The 19,478-nt window shown below is 41.7% G+C and overlaps 1 protein-coding gene across 1 annotated transcript in view; it reads left to right on the forward strand.

Annotated features, from left to right (window-relative positions):
* The window catches only part of phf3 (PHD finger protein 3), a 160,984-nt gene extending 149,739 nt beyond the window's left edge, over positions 1-11,245 (forward strand). Inside the window, exons 17-18 of the mRNA XM_043681528.2 lie at positions 4,753-4,948; positions 7,625-11,245. Of these exons, the coding sequence (XP_043537463.2) occupies positions 4,753-4,948; positions 7,625-10,539 (3,111 nt within the window). The 3' untranslated portion in view covers positions 10,540-11,245. The remainder of the gene's footprint in view (positions 1-4,752; positions 4,949-7,624) is intronic.
* Positions 11,246-19,478: the final 8,233 nt, after the last annotated feature.

Genomic DNA, 19,478 nt, shown 5'->3' on the forward strand with positions numbered 1-19,478 from the left:
TGTGGGTCACAATAGACCCAATGAGGTACATATGTTAATAGGGAGCTAAACTGGTACCTCCTGAAATCTGGAAAGTTCAACCCTCCCCTTACTTGTGGAAGCTGCAGCTTTTCTAATTTGATTAGGGGCTGTCTATGACTCCAAATAAAGGAACCGAGCCAACCGTAAAGCTTACCCAACGCCTGTCTCGGCAGCATTAAAGGGAGCATTCTCATAGGATATAAAAGATGAGGTAGAATATTCATCTTAACGAAGGCTACTCTGCCTAGCCAAAATTAGATTACTTACAGTGTGGAAACAGGCCCTTCGGCCCAACAAGTCCACACCGACTCGCCGAAGCGCAATCCACCCAGACCCATTCCTCTACATTTACCCCTTCATCTAACACTACGGGGAATTTAGCATGGGCAATTCACCTAACCTGCACATTTTTGGACAGTGGGAGGAAACCGGAGCACCCGGAGGAAACCGACGCAGACATGGGGAGAATGTGCAAACTCCACACAGTCAGTTGCCTGAGGCGGGAATTGAACCCGGGTCTCTGGCGCTGTGAGGCAGCAGTGCTAACCACTGTGCCGCCCACAAATTTCTCAAAATAGTGGGAAATCTTCCCAGCGTCGAAGGTCCTGCCTTATTTCCTCTAATAAGTGTGTATAATTGGCTTTATATAACTGACCAAATACCGGAGTAATAAAAATACCTAAGTACAGAAAACCTTCTAGTGACCACCGAAGGGACAAGACCCGGGTTCAATTCCCAACTCAGGCGACTGACTGTGTGGAGTTTGCAAATTCTCCCCGTGTCTGCATGGGTTTCCTCCGGGTGCTCCGGTTTCCTCCCACAGTCCAAAGATGTGTAGGTCAGGTGAATTGGCCATGCTAAATTGCCCGTACTGTTAGGTATAGGGGTAAATGTAGGGGAATGGGTGAGTTGCGCTTCGGCGGGTCGGTGTGGACTTGTTGGGCCGAAGGGCCTGTTTCCACACTGTAAGTAATCTAATCCGTCCGGAAAATTGGATATACTGGCAAGGCCTCCAAACGGCATGGCCTCCGATTTCACAAAATTGATTTTGTAACCTGAAAACATACCAACTAAATTGACCACTTGAATTAAGCGGGGCACAGATGTCAAAAAATCACTTAAGAAAAGGAGGACATCATCCACAGAGAGAGTAATTTTGTGCTTGCCTGATCCAACCTCCGGGGCCGTTATGTTTGGGTCAGTTTGTATAGCTTCTGCCAGCGGTTCGATCACTAGCATAAATAATAATGGTGAGAGAGGGCATCTCTGGTGCCAACTGCCAACTCTAAAGCTATCTGAACTTAAACCGTTGGTGATCACCACTGCTTTGGGATCATTATACAGTACTGAAACCCATTTAGTCAAGACTTCTCCAACACCAAACCGTTCCAGCGTATAGAAAAGATATGGCCATTCTACCCGATTGAAAGCCTTCTCTGCATCAAGGGAGACAACTAAGCCCGATATTGCCCCCTGTTGGCAGGCGTGTACCATATTTAAGACTCTTCTAATGTTACTAGTTGACCTGCGACCCTTTATAAACCCCATCTGGTCCTCTTTTATAATGAATGGTAAAACGCTTCTCAGTCTTCATGCTAACATTTTTTGAGAGAATTTTAAAATTCACATTTAACAAGGATATTGGTCTATATGAAGAGCAGTCTTCTGGGGCCTTTCCCCTCTTAAGGATGAGAGAAATATGTTTTCTCTCAACGAAGGCGGGAGGCAGCCCTGACGGTGAATAGTTTTACATATTTATAAGTGGCCTGGCCAGTTCCCCTATAAATTCTTTATAAAACTCAGCCTGGAATCCGTCTGGTCCAGGCGCTTTGCCACTCTGAAGCTGCCTAACAGCCTCCTGTACTTCCTGGGTTGTCAGTGGGACATTCAAGAGCAACACCTGCTCTGAGGTTAGGCCGGGGAGGGCCAGATTTTTAAAGAAAGACTCCATCTTCCTAGTTCCATCCTCACAGTCCTGTGTTATACAATTCAAAATAGAACTTTCTCAAAGCTGCATTGGTCTTTTTACGATTACAAGTCAGGGTATCGGCATTCTCTCTAATAGATGTAATGGCTTGGGGATCCTTTTTCTTTCTGGCGGTGTACACTAGATACCTGTCAGGCTTGTCACCATATTCAGATAATATCTGCTTCGCGAATAATATCTCCCTTTTTGCTGTTTGAGTAAGTGCGGTATTCAAGGCTGCCCTAAGGGCTGTGATCCTCTGTAGCTTAGTAATGGAGGGCCTATCAACATACACAGCTTTAGCTGCCTTCAGGCAAGCCTTGAGCAGCTGCTGTTGCTCTCCCTTTTGTCTTTTCCGGGTCACAGAATATGAGATGATCAAGCCTCACGCGTATGTCTTGGCAATCTCCCACATCGAAGGGTTACTGGTCGTACCTGAGTTGATATCTCAGAAGGTTTTAAATTCCTGAGAAAAGTACTTTATTAACTTGTTATCCTTCACTAAGAAAGGGTCCATACGCCAATGTCGGGGACCTATCCCATCATCACTAGTCTTAACTTCCATGTATACTGTGGCATGATCAGAAATAGTTATATTACCTACTTTACAAGACAGTATTGTGTTCAAAAGAGTTGAGGGGACAAAGTCGATTCTGGTATGGCACTTGTATGGGTTAGAGTAGAAAGTAAAGTCTCTATCGTCAGGGTGGAGACACCTCCACACATCTACCTGCCCCTGCTCCCTGTTCAGATCTCAGGGATATGCCCACAGAGCTCCGAGGTATCCTGTTCGTCTCTGGGTCAATAATACAATTAAAATATCCCCTTGTAATTGTATGGCGGACCCCGAGAGCCATCAACTTAGAGAACGCTTCCGTTACAAATTTAAAAGGGTGTGCCGTGAGGCTATAAAGATTCAAAATCCCGTAATCCTCTCCATATATTAGGGCTTTAATCAATATAGACTGTCCAGACTCATCCTTTACCTGGCTTAGCATTTGGAAGGGAAGACTCTTCCGAATAAGAATGGCTACGCCCCTACTTTTTGAGCTGAAAGATGAAAAGAACACCTGGCCAAACACAACCTGTTGCAGCTTCGAATGCTCCTTATCCGATGTGTCTCCTGTAAAAGAGCTACATTAACCCTTTCTTTTTTTAGACTTGATAATATCATTTTCCTTTTAATTGGCAAATGGCTCCCCTTGACATTCCACGTGCACCACCTAAACGAATGGCTAGCCATGATCGTTCAGGCAGGCCCGAGACCCCCCCAGGAGGAAGAACCCCACCTTAAAGACCAAAAAAAAATTCACACAAAAAAACTCTTTAAAACCGTTAAATCAAAATAATTAAAAACTACTCCTAAAAATAACATAAAGCATATTTAAAAGGAGACTTTCTCCCTAGCTCACAGGAGGCGCTATTACCTTCCAATAACCCCACCGTAACCTCTCCCAGCTAGCGCCCTGCCCTCTGCCCAGGCATTACAAAATAGAGTAATTAAATTCCAGTATCTGATAAAACAGGAGTTAAAAGTGGGTAACCAACCCCCCCCCACACACACATACAATCACCTAGATACACTTAACAAAACAACACAAAATAGAGTTATGTAAGATTACAAAATTACAAACCCAGCAAGTATCAGGCAACTAAATAAGAGAAAAAAAAGAAATTCCCACACAGACACATCCCCCAATAATCAAATAAGCCGCATGAGCTACAGATAAGAGACCAAAGAAAGAGTAAGGAACAGCCTCCCTACCCCACCCTGTCAAAGATGGACAAAAGAAAGATGGAAAAAGAAATAAGGATAGATAAAGGCGGGAGGTGGAGCAAAATAAAGTCATTATCCAGACAGTTCAAGTCCTGCAATCTATTTGAGAGCATCCAGGAATTCCCTTACTTTCTCCAGTGATCCAAAGTTATATATAGATCATCCATGACTGAAGCGCAGTTGACGTGAGACGAAAACCTTTTACATAGCAAGTGGATGGGATCTGGAATGTACAGCCTGATAGTTTGGCAAAGGCAAATCCAGTCAGGGCTTTAAAAAGAGAGTAAGTTAAGTATCTCAGGAGAGAAGATTTGTAGGGCTATAGAGAAAAGATAGTGAAGTAGGACTTGCTGAGTTGCAGTTTTAGAGACCATTGAGATGTTGGACGTAATCAACATTGCCTATGTTGTAGCCATTCTATGATTGTGTGGAGCTGGAAAAAGCACAGCAGGTCAAGCAGTATCAAACGAACAGAGGAGTTGACGTTTCGGGGAGGATCCTTCATCAGTCCTCTGCTGCTGGACCTGCTGTGCTTTTTCCAGCTCCACATTTTATCGACGCTGACTTTCCAACACCTGCAGTTCTCGCTATCCCCAAGCCATTCCATGATTCTATCATGAGTAATAACAGAATAAAGTAGATGTGGTAAACTTTGGATTTGTAACAAATAAAGATTTGTAGACATGTTTCAGTTCTAAGCATATCAGTATAACAGCTATAATTGAAAATATGATAAATAAGCTTAGGGAAATTTTCTTGTATTATTTAGAGAATAATTAAATCAATTGTCTTATACAGTACTGTGCTGCACTTGCCTGCTATTCAGTAAATGCCCATTTAAAACTGAATAATTTTGGTATTTTATTAATTTAATAATAGTTACAGCAAGCAGCTCCCTAACATGGAAAACTAATCTGTAGTATATTAGTAAACCAAATTGTAGACTTTTCAAATTTTAATTTGTTAATTTTCTTCATCTTTTTAACAGGAGATATGTGTGATTCGTTTTAGTCCAGTAACTGAGGAAGATCAGATAACCTACACATCGCTGTATGCATACTTCAACAGCAGGCAACGTTATGGGGTGGTAGCCAACAATGTGAAGCAAGTTAAGGACATGTACCTTATTCCTTTGGGTGCCTCAGAAAAAATTCCTTATCGGCTGTTACCATTTGATGGACCTGGTGAGTTCGTATAACAGTTAATGTTTTTTTCTGTTGATTTGTGGAATGTTAAAGCAGTAGCGGTTTGACATATAGGAACCAAGGCTACATCCTGATGTTCTAAGAAGTTAGTACAGATGTCAAGTGGTAATTTTCCCCTTTTTGATTGTTTAGTCAATTAATCTATGATTAAACATAGTAATTGATATCATTAATAAAATCCATAAATAAATGATTCCATTCCCAGCAATCCTGCAATTGAAGTGTTGTAATTTAAAAGTGTTTAATTTTTAATTGTCTTGTAAATGGGAGTGAGTCAACTGTGGTTCAGTTGACAACACTTGCCTCTCATTTAGAAGATTGTGGGCTCAAGTTGCACTCTAGGATATGGACACAAAAATCAAGTTTGAGTTCTTAGTGCAGTGTACAGTGAGTGCTGCATTGCTGCAGATGCTGTCTTCCAGATCAGATATTAAATTGAGATCCACCTGCTTACTCAGTTGGACATAAAAGGCAATATTTTGATAAAATTTGTACCTACTGTCTTGGTCACTATTCATCTCTCAGTGAACATCACAAAAAGAAATTATTTGTTCATCAGTGCAATAATGATTGTAGGAGTTTTATGTACATATTGGTAGCCCAGTTTCCTACAATATAGCAATGATGGTAGCTCAGAAGTAAATCATTGCCTGTATTGCATATGAGGACATCAAATTATTGTGAAAGGCAAAAGTTTCTTTTGTGCACATATATAGCCTGATTTTTCTTTAGTCAGTGAATAGTGTAGAGGAATCCTGATTGAGATTATACCTCTTTCTATCCCTGGAGGGAAGCTTGTGCACTTGTCTGAGGTGAATCCATAATTTAGAATGACGTTGGAAAATAAATCCAAAGAAGAGAAAATTGGACAATGAAAACAGCCTCTGGAATCCTGGCCCAGTAGCATAGCTAATACACTATTGATCCTTTACCAATTTGTTTTTTTTAATTCATGGGATGTGTACATAACTGGCTTGGCTAGCATTTTTTGCTCATTCCTAATTGCCCTCAAACTGGCTTGCTAGGATTATTTCAGAGAGTAGTTAGGAGTTCTGAAATCACATTGCTGTGGGTCTGAAAGCACATTTAGGCAGATCAGGAAAGCATGGCAGATTTTCTTCTCGAAAGACCATTAGTAAACATGTTGTTTTAGCAGATCTTGTTAACTGAAACAATAGATTATTTGTATTTAAAGGTGAGAAATAAATATAAATAAATTCCTAACTCATGATAGATGTTAGTGATTTTTGAGAAGATTTGTAGCTCAGGTTGATGATAACTATGTAAGTTAGCCCACTGAGTGGAAGGTTTGTTTTCAGATGTTTGGTCATCACACTAGGTAACATCATCAGTGAGAGTCTCCGATGAAGCTCTGGTGGTATGTCTCTATTTATAAGTCTTGGTTTCTTAAGGTGGGTGATGTCATGTCCGTTTTTTTTTCAAGGGAAGGTAGATAGGATCTAAATCGATGTGTTTATTGATGGAGTTCTGGCTAGAACGCCATGCCTCTAAGAATTCTCGTACGTATCTTTATTTCGCCTGTACTACGATGTGTACATTGTCCCAGTCAAAGTGGTGTCCTTCTTTCTCTGTATGTATAGAAACTACTAATAATGGGTCATGGCTTTTACAGTTCTTGCATGGTATCTTGTAAATAAATTATTGCAGCACCCAAGAACTACAAAAAGCAGAAGACAAATATCTATACAACATTTTCAAGAAAAACGGATACCAATAATTACAATCCACCAATTCCTTAGAAACAAGCCCAAACAAGCAGACAGAACACAATCAGAAATTATAGCCACATTACCTTACATCAAAGATGTATCACAAATTACTTCCAGACTACTCAGACCCTTGGCATCATGGTAGTGCACAAACCTACCAACACACTGAAGCAGCAACTAATGAACCTGCAAGATCCATTAGATACTACCAGCAAAACTAACGTCATTTACAAGATACCATGCAAGAACTGTGGAAAAAAAAACACACTACATTGGACAAACAAGCCGGAAACTTGCTACCAAAAGAGACGACCCACTATCACTAGTTTTCATACATACAGACAAAGAAGGACACCACTTTGACTGGAACAACACACACATCCTAGGACAGGCAAAACAAAGACATGCACGACAATTTTTAGAGACATGGCATTCTAACCAGAACTCCACGATTTAGATGCTATCTACCTTCCCTTGGAAAAATAGAACCGGAAATGACATCACCCACCTTAAAAAACCAAGACCTATAAATATAGAGGCAGGACATACTATCAGCACTTCACTGGAGACTCTCACTGATAATGTTACCCAGTATGGTAATGAAATGTTTGAAAACAAACCTTCCACCTCAGCGAACTAACTTACATACTTATCATGATACATGTCCCACAAATTATGTAAAATCTAATATTAATTTTCAGTTTTATTTAGTTTATGCCTTGGTACATTGGAATGCTTTTATGTTAAAGATGCTTCTTTTTGTATGTCAAAATTAAAGTCCGATTACAATTTAATGCACAGTTAAAGTAGTTGATTCGGTTCTTCTTACAGGATTCAACAGTTATCTTATTGACATCAGCTTTTTTTTTAAAGTAAATGCAACATCATTTTATTGCAATAACAAGTTATTAATTATTATTGACAGGACTCGAAGTAGTTCGCCAGAATCTCCTCCTTGGGTTAATAATTCGGCAAAGAATAAAGAGATTATTTAGTGCTTCACCTTCTGAAGAAGTCTCTGAAACCGAGAAAATGCCTAGTAGTTTACCTCAAGACAAGAAAATCAAACCAGAATATGTGGAAGATGAAGGTGAAAATGACGACGACGATGATGAAGAAAATCAGTTCTTTAATTCCTTCACTTCGGTGTTGCCTAAATTTAGAAACAAACCCAAACAGTCATCACCGGTTGAACCTCAGATTTTGAAAACACCACCTTCATCACCAGCAGAGCCTATTCCTATGCTATCTACAAAACCATTACGATTTCTTCCTGGAGTTTTAGTCGGTTGGGAAAACCAGTCCACATCTCTTGAATTATCCAACAGACCACTGGATGATATTCTTCAAAGTTTGTTGGGAGATGCAGAGAAGGAAGCTGAAGAGAAGTCTGTCTCCATTATTGAACCTGGGCTAGGGGAGCCTCCAGCTAGTAAAGATTTTAAAATGTCACAACCTGAAGAAACAATTGATGATCAAGAACATGCTAAAGATTCCTCTATACATAATCCCCCAGAGGAAAATGAGAAAGCAGATAATGTCCCAGAGGATGTCCAAGTTGCTGAAACTTCAAAGACAAGTGAGTTCCTTACAACTCTCACACTAAAAGACAAGCCACCAGATGTTTCAACTGAAGCATTTCTTTCAAGTCTTGCAACAATAAAATCACAGCCAAATCACAAAGAAGAGCATGAGAAATTACGGCATCACTATAAGGTAAAGAAGGTAAAAATGGAAAACTCAAGAGAGCAAAAAGAAGCTTCAGGAAGTTCACCATCTCAGCCTGGGACCCCCAAGATTGAGCTTTCTTCACTTGAGCCTATTACAAATACTGAACAAGTAGATTCTACACCAGAAGCTCTTACACGAGTCTCACAGGTCGTCAACATAAGTAGAGATCCGAGACAAGCTGCTGTTCGCAAACAACAAAGTTTTGCAATAAGCAAGTCTGTGGAGGACAGTACAGATGAACAATACACGGATAACAGGAAAGATAAAAGTGACGATGATATTGTAAACATAAAGGATGTGGAGGAAGTTGATAAGAAAGCCTTAGAAACGGAACAAGAAGAAATAACCATGAAGCAAATTCCTACAGACCTAATTAGTACAACACATCAGGAATCCAGTAAACTGGTGCAAGGCACAGTACCTTGTATTGAAGAAGTTTCTCAACCAGTCTTTCACAATATCCCAAAACCAGTACCAGAAACAGAACCGACAGATTATTCGCATGAAGAAGAAACTCATTCTGAAACAGAAATGGTAGAAACTCACACTATTGAGACTGTCCAGTCAATCCGCAGAGAAACTACCCCATTGCCTTCTTTCCATGGTCCACGTCCTAGTTCACATTTTGAATTCTCTTCAAATGCTTTACCTGCGCAAAATCAAACTCAATCAGCAGTGTCTACGTCATTGCCAAGTGGTCCTTCAGGTAGCCCAATACCGAGTGGAAATGTATTTCCTCCTCCATTACCCCAGCTGCACAACTTTTCCCAAGTTCAAGCTCACTCTCCTGGTTTTCCATTTCAACGTGGTCCACCTAATGCAAATTTTCAACCGCCAGGTAATTTGATGCCTTCGTTCATGCCAATTCGCCCCCCGCCACTTCCTCCACCACCATTTAGCTTACAAAATGACCCCCATTTGAGATTCCATTCCCCTGATCTTGGTGTAACCCATGCCTTAGTTCCAAACCACATAATGCCTTGGCTACCAGCAATTAGCTGTCCTCCACAACACCACTTGGGTCTTATGCATCATGCACATGGCCAAGTAATGCCACCTTTCAACTCTGACCACCCAATTGATGTCAACAGATATGCACCAAATTCAGGAATATCAAATTTTCAACCGAACAAAAATGATCATAGAAAAGAAAGGCATCATTGTGATCTTTGGGATAGATATAGCCAACGTTCTGGACATGACTTTAGTAAGGAGTATGACAGCCATCACAAACATAGATTTTATAGTGATTCTTATCATCGAAGAAAAGATCGACACAAAGAAAGAGAGAGGGATAAATACTGGGACCGAGACTCAGAACGAAACAAGGACAAATATAAAGACAGAGATCACGATAAAGGGAGAGATAGAGAGAAAAGAAGTCGCCATGAGGACAGACATAGGGACAAAGATCGGGACCGGTATCGGGAAAGAGAGAGGAGCCATGATCGTGCAGACTCGAGAAGAGAACGAAGCAGAGAAAGAGAGAGGAGCCATGATGGTGCGGACTCAAGAAAAAAACGAAGCAGAGAAAGAGAGAGGAGCCATGACAGAGCAGACTCTAGAAAAGAGAGAAGCAGAGAAAGAGAGAGGAGCCATGACCGGGCAGACTCTAGAAAAGAGAGAAGCAGAGAAAGAGAGAGGAGCCATGACCGGGCAGACTCTAGAAGAGAACGAAGCAGAGAAAGAGAGAGGAGCCATGACCGGGCAGACTCTAGAAGAGAACGAAGCAGAGAAAGAGAGAGGAGCCATGACCGGGCAGACTCTAGAAGAGAGCGAAGCAGAGAAAGGGAGAGGAGCCATGACCGGGCGGACTCGCGAAGAGAGAAAAGCAGAGAAAGGGAGAGGAGCCGTGACAGGGCAGACTCGAGAAAAGAGCGAAGCAGAGAAAGAGAGAGGAGCCGTGACAGGGCGGACTCGAGAAAGGAACGAAGCAGAGAGAGGGAGAGGAGCCATGACAGGGCAGACTCGAGAAGGGAGCGAAGCAGAGAAACAGAAAAGGGTATATCTAAAAATGAAGATCCTGAGACTGATAAAGATGGAGGGTGTGGAAGCTGTGAGGAAAAGCAAAGTGAGAAGGTCCAGGAAAAAGAAAAAGATGCAGACTAGGATAAAGACCATGATAAAAGGGACCACACTGATGGAAGCAAGAGGAGAAAGAATTCTCCAGAGTGTACTACTGACTAACACGTCAGTATTGAACCAAAAATGCCAATCTGTGAACTTTGTCCTGATAATTTGAAACAGAAATAAGTGGTATATCTGTACTCGTCAACTAGGATGCCAGTTCATGTTGCAATGTTATGATGACATGATTTCACTTGTGTGTTTTCTTGTACAACATACAGTATTTACAACCATGTCTTGCTGCTCTTAAATACTAATTAACAATACAAGAAGCTGGTAGAACTTTTTAAAGTAGTTTTATTACTTCTGATTATTAGCTAAACAGATGGTTCTAGCATGAGCTACTATACATTTCAAAATTAAAAAAAAAAGTTGAAAAACCACAGCTCTTGCTGTTTCTGTTGTATGGATTCTTTCCTAAAATAATGCACGCTTTGTAGGCAATTTGCAGTGGCACACACTTATGAATAATTATACAAAGATATCATGTTCTTATTCAGACCAGTTGTGGTTGTACATTTGAGGTTTTATGTTGCACTTCTATTTCAATCTATTAATTCCAGTTGCAAAAGTTGGCTGTTGACTATTGCACTGTTTTGATGCTGAAACAGGCAATCACTACAATGTAAGTGTTGTATTAAAGTTTTAGATAAAGAGTGCATTGAGAATAAAACTATACATCCAACTATATTTTGTAAAATTGTCACCTTGTTACTTGGCTATTATCTTTGTTGCTTCAACATTGTAGACTATTGCTTGTATACTACTCTTTTCTGTTATTCTTCATCAATCTTTTTACTGATGAATCTGTGTAAATATTTTAAATGATGTTTTCATTGTAAATGATTATAAAAATGGATTTTCTTCACATTATAGTTGTGTTCTGATTTTGATATGCAGATCTTCAAATATGATTTTTTTTCCAAAAATAAACCATGAGATATAACTAACTTGAGGATCACAGGGTCTGTTGTCAGGTCTTGGGGTAGGTATAATGCTTGGCAGTAGAGGGAACTTTATCCTGATCCAAATGAATTCTATGGTGGGTGCTTAATCTAAAATTGGGAAGTTCTAAATTTTTCTTAATTATAAAATCATAAAGCCAAGAAAACCAACAAGGAAAGGCTTGTAATTGTAGAGCTAACATTTAACTGAGATTCCAGCCAGAAACATCCCTTTCAGAACTTAATATATAAATATACACCTGGATCCAGATAACTTTTGACTGCTTGCCATTTACCGATTTGGAAACTTCTTTAAAGGCAGCTTCAGGCAATTGAAGTTCCTTTTGCTTAAAACAAAAAAAAACTTCATCTACAGAATATTTAATTACTACTAGGTCCCTTACAATGTTAAATTTCCACCATAAATTGACTGAGTTTGATTTGCATTTGTGGTACAGCACAAATGCAGGAATTTCTTGACACTCAGAGGTAATCGGTGAGCTCATTTCTTACACAACTTGTGGCTTATCGCTCATGGCTTATATTACAAGTTACAGAATTGTGTATATAGAGTGGCTGGCAAACCTTGTGGTCTCCAGATTTTTAGGAGCTGGATACACACCTGGAGATAGATATCTATATCCTGGATATGTTGATGTACAAATGTGTGGAAGTTGCCAGAGACGTTTAAACTTTCTAATGAACAGATTACTTTGTCCCTGGATCCTCCATGAATGTATCAAATTCAAAGTTAGACTCAAAAGACTTGAGAGAAATCCAAGATATACATCTACTGAAGATGGGCTGGATTAAAACCTCATCTAACATCTAGGTGACACCCAAGCTGCCTCAGCTACCACTCCCTGCCATCCAACAGAGCACTCACCCTGACTTCACGTCTCCACTCAACCACCCGGTACCCACCTAATGCTCTTCAACCTGTCCAGTTACCTACAATATTACTCTGCTCCATCTTTACCTGACCTATATGACTGTCATTTCCCCAATCTGACCACTATCAGTTCAATGGAGTTCAATGTAGCTTATGGAGTTCAATGTAGCTAAGTGTGAGGTGATTCACTTTGGTAAGAGTAATAAAAGATGGGGTACTGGGCTAACGGTCGGATACTTGGTAGTGTGGATGAGCAGAGGGATCTTGGTGTCCATGTACACAAATCTTTGAAAGTTGCCACCCAGGTAAATAGTGCGGTGAAGAAGGCATATGGCGTACTGGCTTTTATTGGTAGAGGAATTGAGTTCCGGAGTACGAGGTCATGTTGCAGTTGTATAAGACTCTGGTGCGGCCACATCTGGAGTATTGTGTGCAGTTTTGGTCGCCATACTATAGGAAGGATGTGGAGGCACTGGAACGGGTGCAGAGGAGGTTTACCAGGATGTTGCCTGGTATGGTAGAAAGATCGTATGAGGAAAGGCTGAGGCACTTGGGGTTGTTTTCATTGGAGAAAAGAAGGTTTAGGGGTGACTTGATTTGGGTGTATAAGATGATTAGGGGTTTAGATAGGGTCGACAGTGAGAATCTTTTTCCACGTATGGAGTCAGCTATTACAAGGGGGCATAGCTTTAAATTAAGGGGGGGTAGGTATAGGACAGATGTTAGGGGTAGGTTCTTTACTCAGCGAGTCGTGAGTTCGTGGAATGCCCTGCCAGTAGCAGTGGTGGACTCTCCCTCTTTATGGGCATTTAAGCGGGCATTGGATAGGCATATGGAGGATAGTGGGCTAGTGTAGGTTAGGTGGGCTTGGATCGGCGCAACATCGAGGGCCAAAGGTCCTGTACTGCGCTGTATTCTTCTATGTTCTATGACCTGTCTATGTCCTCTTTAAAATTTGCTCAGTGTCCCAGCATTCATCACACTCTGCATTAGTGTATTCCACAGATTCACATGACCCTTTGAGAGCAATACTTTCTCCCCATCTCTGTTTTAAATCTGCTATTCTTTATGTTAAAACATTGACTTCTTATTCAAGGTTTGCCCACAAGAGCAAATGTGTTCTGTATGTCTACTTTGTCATTTCCCTTTAGCATCTTATATCCCTCAATTAGTTCCACTCTCTGAGTGGAGTTTGCACGTTCTCCCCGTGTCTGCGTGGGTTTCCTCCGTGTGCTCCGGTTTCCTCCCACAATCCAAAAATGTGCAGGTTAGGTGAATTGGCCAAGTTAAATTGCCCGTAGTGTTAGGTGAAGGGGTAAATGTAGGGAAATGGGTCTGGGTGGGTTGTGCTTCGGCAGGTCGGTGTGGACTTGTTGGGCTGAAGGGCCTGTTTCCACACTGTAAGTAATCTAATCTAATCTATCTAACTTGACTTTAAATATGTTTGGTAAAATTACACTTACTCCCTCATAGCTCTAAATGCTTATGACTTGGAGATACCGGTGTTGAACTGGGGCGTACCGGTGTGGACTTGTTGGGCTGAAGGGCCTGTTTCCACACTGTAAGTAATCTAATCTTAAGTAATCTAATCTAATCTATCTAACTTGACTTTAAATATGTTTGGTAAAATTACACTTACTCCCTCATAGCTCTAAATGCTTATGACTTGGAGATACCGGTGTTGAAGTGGGGCGTACGAAGCTAAAAATCACACAACACCAGGTTATAGTCCAACAGGTTTATAATTGGAAGCACACTAGCTTTCGGAGCGCTGCTCCTTCATCAGATGACAACCATCTGATGAAGGAGCAGCGCTCCAAAAGTTAATGTGCCTTCCAATTAAACCTGTTGGACAATAACCTGGTGTTGTGATTTTTAACTAAATGCTTATGGGGGGGAGCACTGAAACTGAAAGGTAAATGCTTCCCTTGTTTCGTGGATTAGACTTCACTGAGCCAGTGAGCTGAAATGTATTCACCATTAGCTAGAATCACACCTGTATGTTGAGGTTTTATCAGTTTTTCTGAGTGGATATTTGTTGGAAGTTGCAGCGAAAGGACCCAGGCGCCTGGGGCCTGAATGCATATGGCAATAACTGTACACCTAAACAAACTAAACTAAAATAACTAAGACAAGGACTAAGAAATTGGAATTATGAATTGCATGCCAAATCGGGTATAGAAAGTATAAATGGAATTGAACTGTAAAAGCAAGAAAAGAAAATTAAAGTTTTACATTCTCCAAGTCTCCCAATAACAATTAATATCCAAAGGAATGAATCCCCACACATTAGTGGCAGAGCAATAATAAATATATCACATTATTAAATGGGTTATAACGGTAGATCAGCCCAAGCAACTTCTGGATATTCACTTTTAATTACAGGACTCACCTGCCACTTGCAAAAATAGGAGCATCATTAGCTCATTAATCTCATAAATCTAGCGTTTTATATTTTGAATATATGTTTTTTTTCTGTCACATCAACTTCTTCAACTGTTCTTTCAATGCATTTCAACATTAGGTAATTGGAAAAAAATGAAAAATTTCAAACTGATGTAGTTACTGCAGTAATTTTAAAAAAACTATTTAGAAATGTCTGATTGTGTATTGTAAAGACATAAATGTATGTTGGAAAGCCCAGGAAATTAGTGAGGTGTTTTGATAACGTGTTATGGAGCACGCAACATAATGCAGAATTTCCTTTCAGAACATTTAATAAAACTTGCCGAGACTTGATTCCAAAGAAAAGCCACACTCAAATGACATCTTTACCGAATTCTCAGTGTTCCAAAAATGATTAACCAATGAAGTACATCTGAGGTGTAGACACTGTTCTAAAGGAGGAACGAAGTAGCATACATGTCAGTACAGTTAGGCAGAGAACCGACCTCGCTTAAATTGACTAAGATAGCACATTGCAAAGATCATTGAGGGCTCTTTGTGGCACAGTAATAGTGTCCTTACTTCTGAGACAAGAATTCAAGCTTCCAATCTCACCTGCTCCAGAGGCGTGTAATAGCACCTTCAACAAGTTGATTAGTAAATATTCACGAAGGATCACAGCTGGAACTCTTCTTGGCTAAATTGCTGAGTATTGTGTTGTGAAGAGTTTACCTTAAATAAATACTGGCAAAGTGTAATATTAATATTTGAGTGATACCAAAGTCACTTATTTAGCAGGGTCAATGGGTGACTAACTAGAAGGCATTAATTTAATATAATTACTAATCTAATGAAACGCTTTCAGCACTGAAGTAGACTATTCAGTCCACTATGTTACAGCCTTGTTTCAAACATAGACAAAAGGGCTTAATTCCTAAGGTGAAAGTGACTGTGAGGCTGCATTTGAGTGAATGTGACATCAAGGAGACCTAGCAAAAAAGGAATCAAAGAGAGGGGATTGAAATCTCACCACAGGTGAAAATCATACCTGGCACTTAGGAAGAGGTTGAATAGTTGCAGGTTAGTCATCTCAGCTCCAGGGCATTTCTGCAGATATTCATCAGGGTAGCAACATAGGCCTAACCATCTTTAGCTGCTTTATCCCTTCATAAGGTCAGAAGTGGAGATGTTTGCTGATTAATGTGTGATGTTCTGTGCCATTAGTGACTCCTCAGATGCTAAAGCTCTGTGCTCAAATGTAATAAGATCTGAACAATAACCAGGCTTGGGCTGACTAGTGGCAATTAACATTCATACCACAGAAATGCCAGGCAATGACCATCTCCAGTGAGGGACATTCTAACCACAGTCCCTTGACATTCAAAGATGTTGCTCTCACTAAATTCCCCACTACAAACATCCTTGGAGTGATCATTAACAGAAACACAAGTTGACTTGCCCTAGAAACATAGAACAATACAGCACAGTACAGGCCTTTCAGCCCTTGATGTTGCGCCTACCTGTGAACCCAATGTGAAGCCCATCTAACTTACACTATTTGCATTTGGATGGGTATATGAATAGGAAGGGTTTGGAGGGATATGGACAGGGTGCTGGCAGGTGGGAGATTGGGTTGGGATATCTGGTCGGCATAGATGGGTTGGACTGAAGGGTCTGTTTCCATGCTGTATGTCTCTATGACTCTGTATATTTATCCAATAGCCATAAAAAAACTGCACACACACAACATGGGTGCTGGGGAAAATATAAGCACCACTGCAGTTAGGTAGTAGTGTGGGGGTAAAGAAATATTAAAAAAAAGAAAAAAGTATTAATGAGACATTTAGAATCTCCTAATTGAGGGGACTGACTCTGAGCTGGCTGGCCGCAGTACTATGCACAAGTAAATAAAGGGTGACTTGGTGACAGGATACCAGCCTCTGTGCAATTATTTCTGAGCTAATATTGTTTAAAGATACCATTTCACAAAAAAAATGCCATAGAAACACAGTGGCTACAAGAGCAGGACTACATGTTTAATGAGGAGAAAGGAGTAGCCATGGGCCCCAGCTATGCCTGCCTCTTCGTAGGATATGTGGAACAATCCATCTTCCGCAACTACACTGGCCCCACCCCCCACCTTTTACTCCGCTACATCGATGACTGTATTGGCGCCGCCTCGTGCTCCCACGAGGAGGTTGAACAGTTCATCCACTTCACCAACACCTTCCACCCCGACCTCAAATTCACCTGGACAGTCTCAGATTCCTCCCTCCCCTTCCTCGACCTTTCTATTTCTATCTCAGGCGACCGAATCAACACGGACATCTACTACAAACCAACCGACTCCCACAGCTACCTGGACTACACCTCCTCCCATCCTGCCCCCTGTAAAAACGCCATCCCATTCTCCCAATTCCCTCTACTCCGCCGCATCTGCTCCCAGGAGGACCAGTTCCAAAAACGCACAACCCAGATGGCCTCCTTCTTCAAGGACCGCAATTTCCCCCCCAACGTGGTCGACGATGCCCTCCACCGCATCTCTTCCACTTCCCGCTCCTCCGCTCTTGAGCCACGCTCCTCCAACCGCCACCAGGACAGAACCCCACTGGTCCTCACCTACCACCCCACCAATCTCCATGTTCAGCGCATCATCCACCGTCATTTCTGCCACCTCCAAACGGACCCCACCACCAAGGATATATTTCCCTCCCCTCCCCTATCAGCATTCCGTAAAGACCACTCCCTCCGTGACTCCCTCGTCAGGTCCACACCCCCCACCAACCCAACCTCCACTCCCGGCACCTTCCCCTGCAACCGCAGGAGGTGCAAGACTTGCGCCCACACCTCCCCCCTCACCTCCCTCCAAGGCCCCAAAGGAAACTTCCATATCCGCCACAGATTCACCTGCACCTCCACACACATCATCTATTGCATCCTCTGCACCCGATGTGGCCTCCTCTATATTGGGGAGACAGGCCGGCTACTTGCGGAGCGTTTCAGAGAACACCTCTGGGACACCCGGACCAACCAACCCAACCACCCTGTGGCTCAACATTTCAATTCCCCCTCCCACTCCACCAAGGATATGCAGGTCTTTGGACTCCTCCATCGTCAGACCACAACAAAACGACGGTTGGAGGAAGAGCGCCTCATCTTCCGCCTAGGAACCCTCCAACCACAAGGGATGAACTTGGATTTCACCAGTTTCCTCATTTCCCCTCCCCCCACCTTGTCTCAGTCTAATCCATCGAATTCAGCACCGCCTTCCTAACCTGCAATCTTCTTCCCGAACTCTCCGCCCCCACCCCAGTCTGACCTATCACCCTCACCTTGACCTCTTTCCACCTATCACATTTCCGACGCCCCTCCCCCAAGTCCCTCCGCCCTACCTTTTATCTTAGCCTGCTGGACAAACTTTCCTCATTCCTGAAGAAGGGCTTATGCCCGAAACGTCGATTCTCCTGTTCCCTGGATGCTGCCTGACCTGCTGCGCTTTTCCAGCAACACATTTTCAGCTACATGTTTAATGAGTCATCTGACTCCTCAAAGTCTGTCCATAATACGCAAGTCATGAGTGTGATGGAGTATTCCCCACTTGGCTGGATTGGTGTAGCGTCAACAACACTTAAGAAGCTTGACATCCAGGTTAGAACAGCCTTCTTAATTGGCACCACACCCACAAGCATCAACTCCCTCCACTAACGATACTCAGTCGCAGCAGTGTGCACGATCTGCAAGGTGCACTGCAGAAATTCACCAGACAAAACTTGTCATCTAGAATGACAAGGGCTGCTACATGGGAACACCATCACTGCCATGTCACTTACCATCCTAACTTGGAAAACTATTGCTATTCCTTCACGGCCACTGGGTCAAAATCCTGAAAATACCCCTCTAATGATATTGTGAGTTCTTCGAAAGCACATTGACTGTAGTGGTTCAAGAAAGCAACTGTAGGGACGGGCAATAAATGCTGTCCAGCCAGCAATGCCCACCTCCTATGAGAGAATGAGAAAAAGAATTTTATAAATCTGAAAAAGCAATTAACCTACTCCCACTTCTCTGCTTTTACCCCATTGCCCTGCACTTTTTACTCCAAGTAATTACCAGTTTGGGAGAGAGTTCCATGTTTCTATGTAACAGGTTGTTAAGAATAATGCAATACTTTGTTAGAAGCTATTTTGATTAAAACTTTTAAATAAGAAAAGACTGAGGTAGTGAGCATGGAACCATAATTGATTGTCACTAAGAACTGATCTGATGATCTTTGGGAAAGGAAATCTGCCATCCTTACCTGGTCTGACCTATATGTGACTCTAAACCACAGCAATCTGAGTGACTTAATTGCTCTCTGGAATGGCCAGGAAGCCACTTGTTCAAGGGCTATTAGGATGGGCAACAAGTACTGGCCTTGCCAGCGATATTGACATAGTATATGAAAGTATATAAAAAGACAATGTGGCCAGGTATCCAAGAGCAGAATGGTGGGGCTTATGATGATGCTAATTGACTGAATGTCTTTCTTGATACACCAGGCATTTTCTAATTATCCCTTCTGAGTGTGGAATCTTGCTGGAAGAAAGGATGACAGCAGTCATAATGTTACGAAGATGATGGTCTCAGTTTTCTGATGTACATTGGTTCTAAGTTAAGCATGCACTCTGGGAATGAAATCATCAAAAATTACCCTATTGGTC

This window comes from Chiloscyllium plagiosum, unplaced genomic scaffold (genome assembly GCF_037043375.1).
Source record: "Chiloscyllium plagiosum isolate Xiang-an unplaced genomic scaffold, Cpla_swu_hap1 HiC_scaffold_3, whole genome shotgun sequence".
Classification (NCBI taxonomy): domain Eukaryota; kingdom Metazoa; phylum Chordata; class Chondrichthyes; order Orectolobiformes; family Hemiscylliidae; genus Chiloscyllium; species Chiloscyllium plagiosum.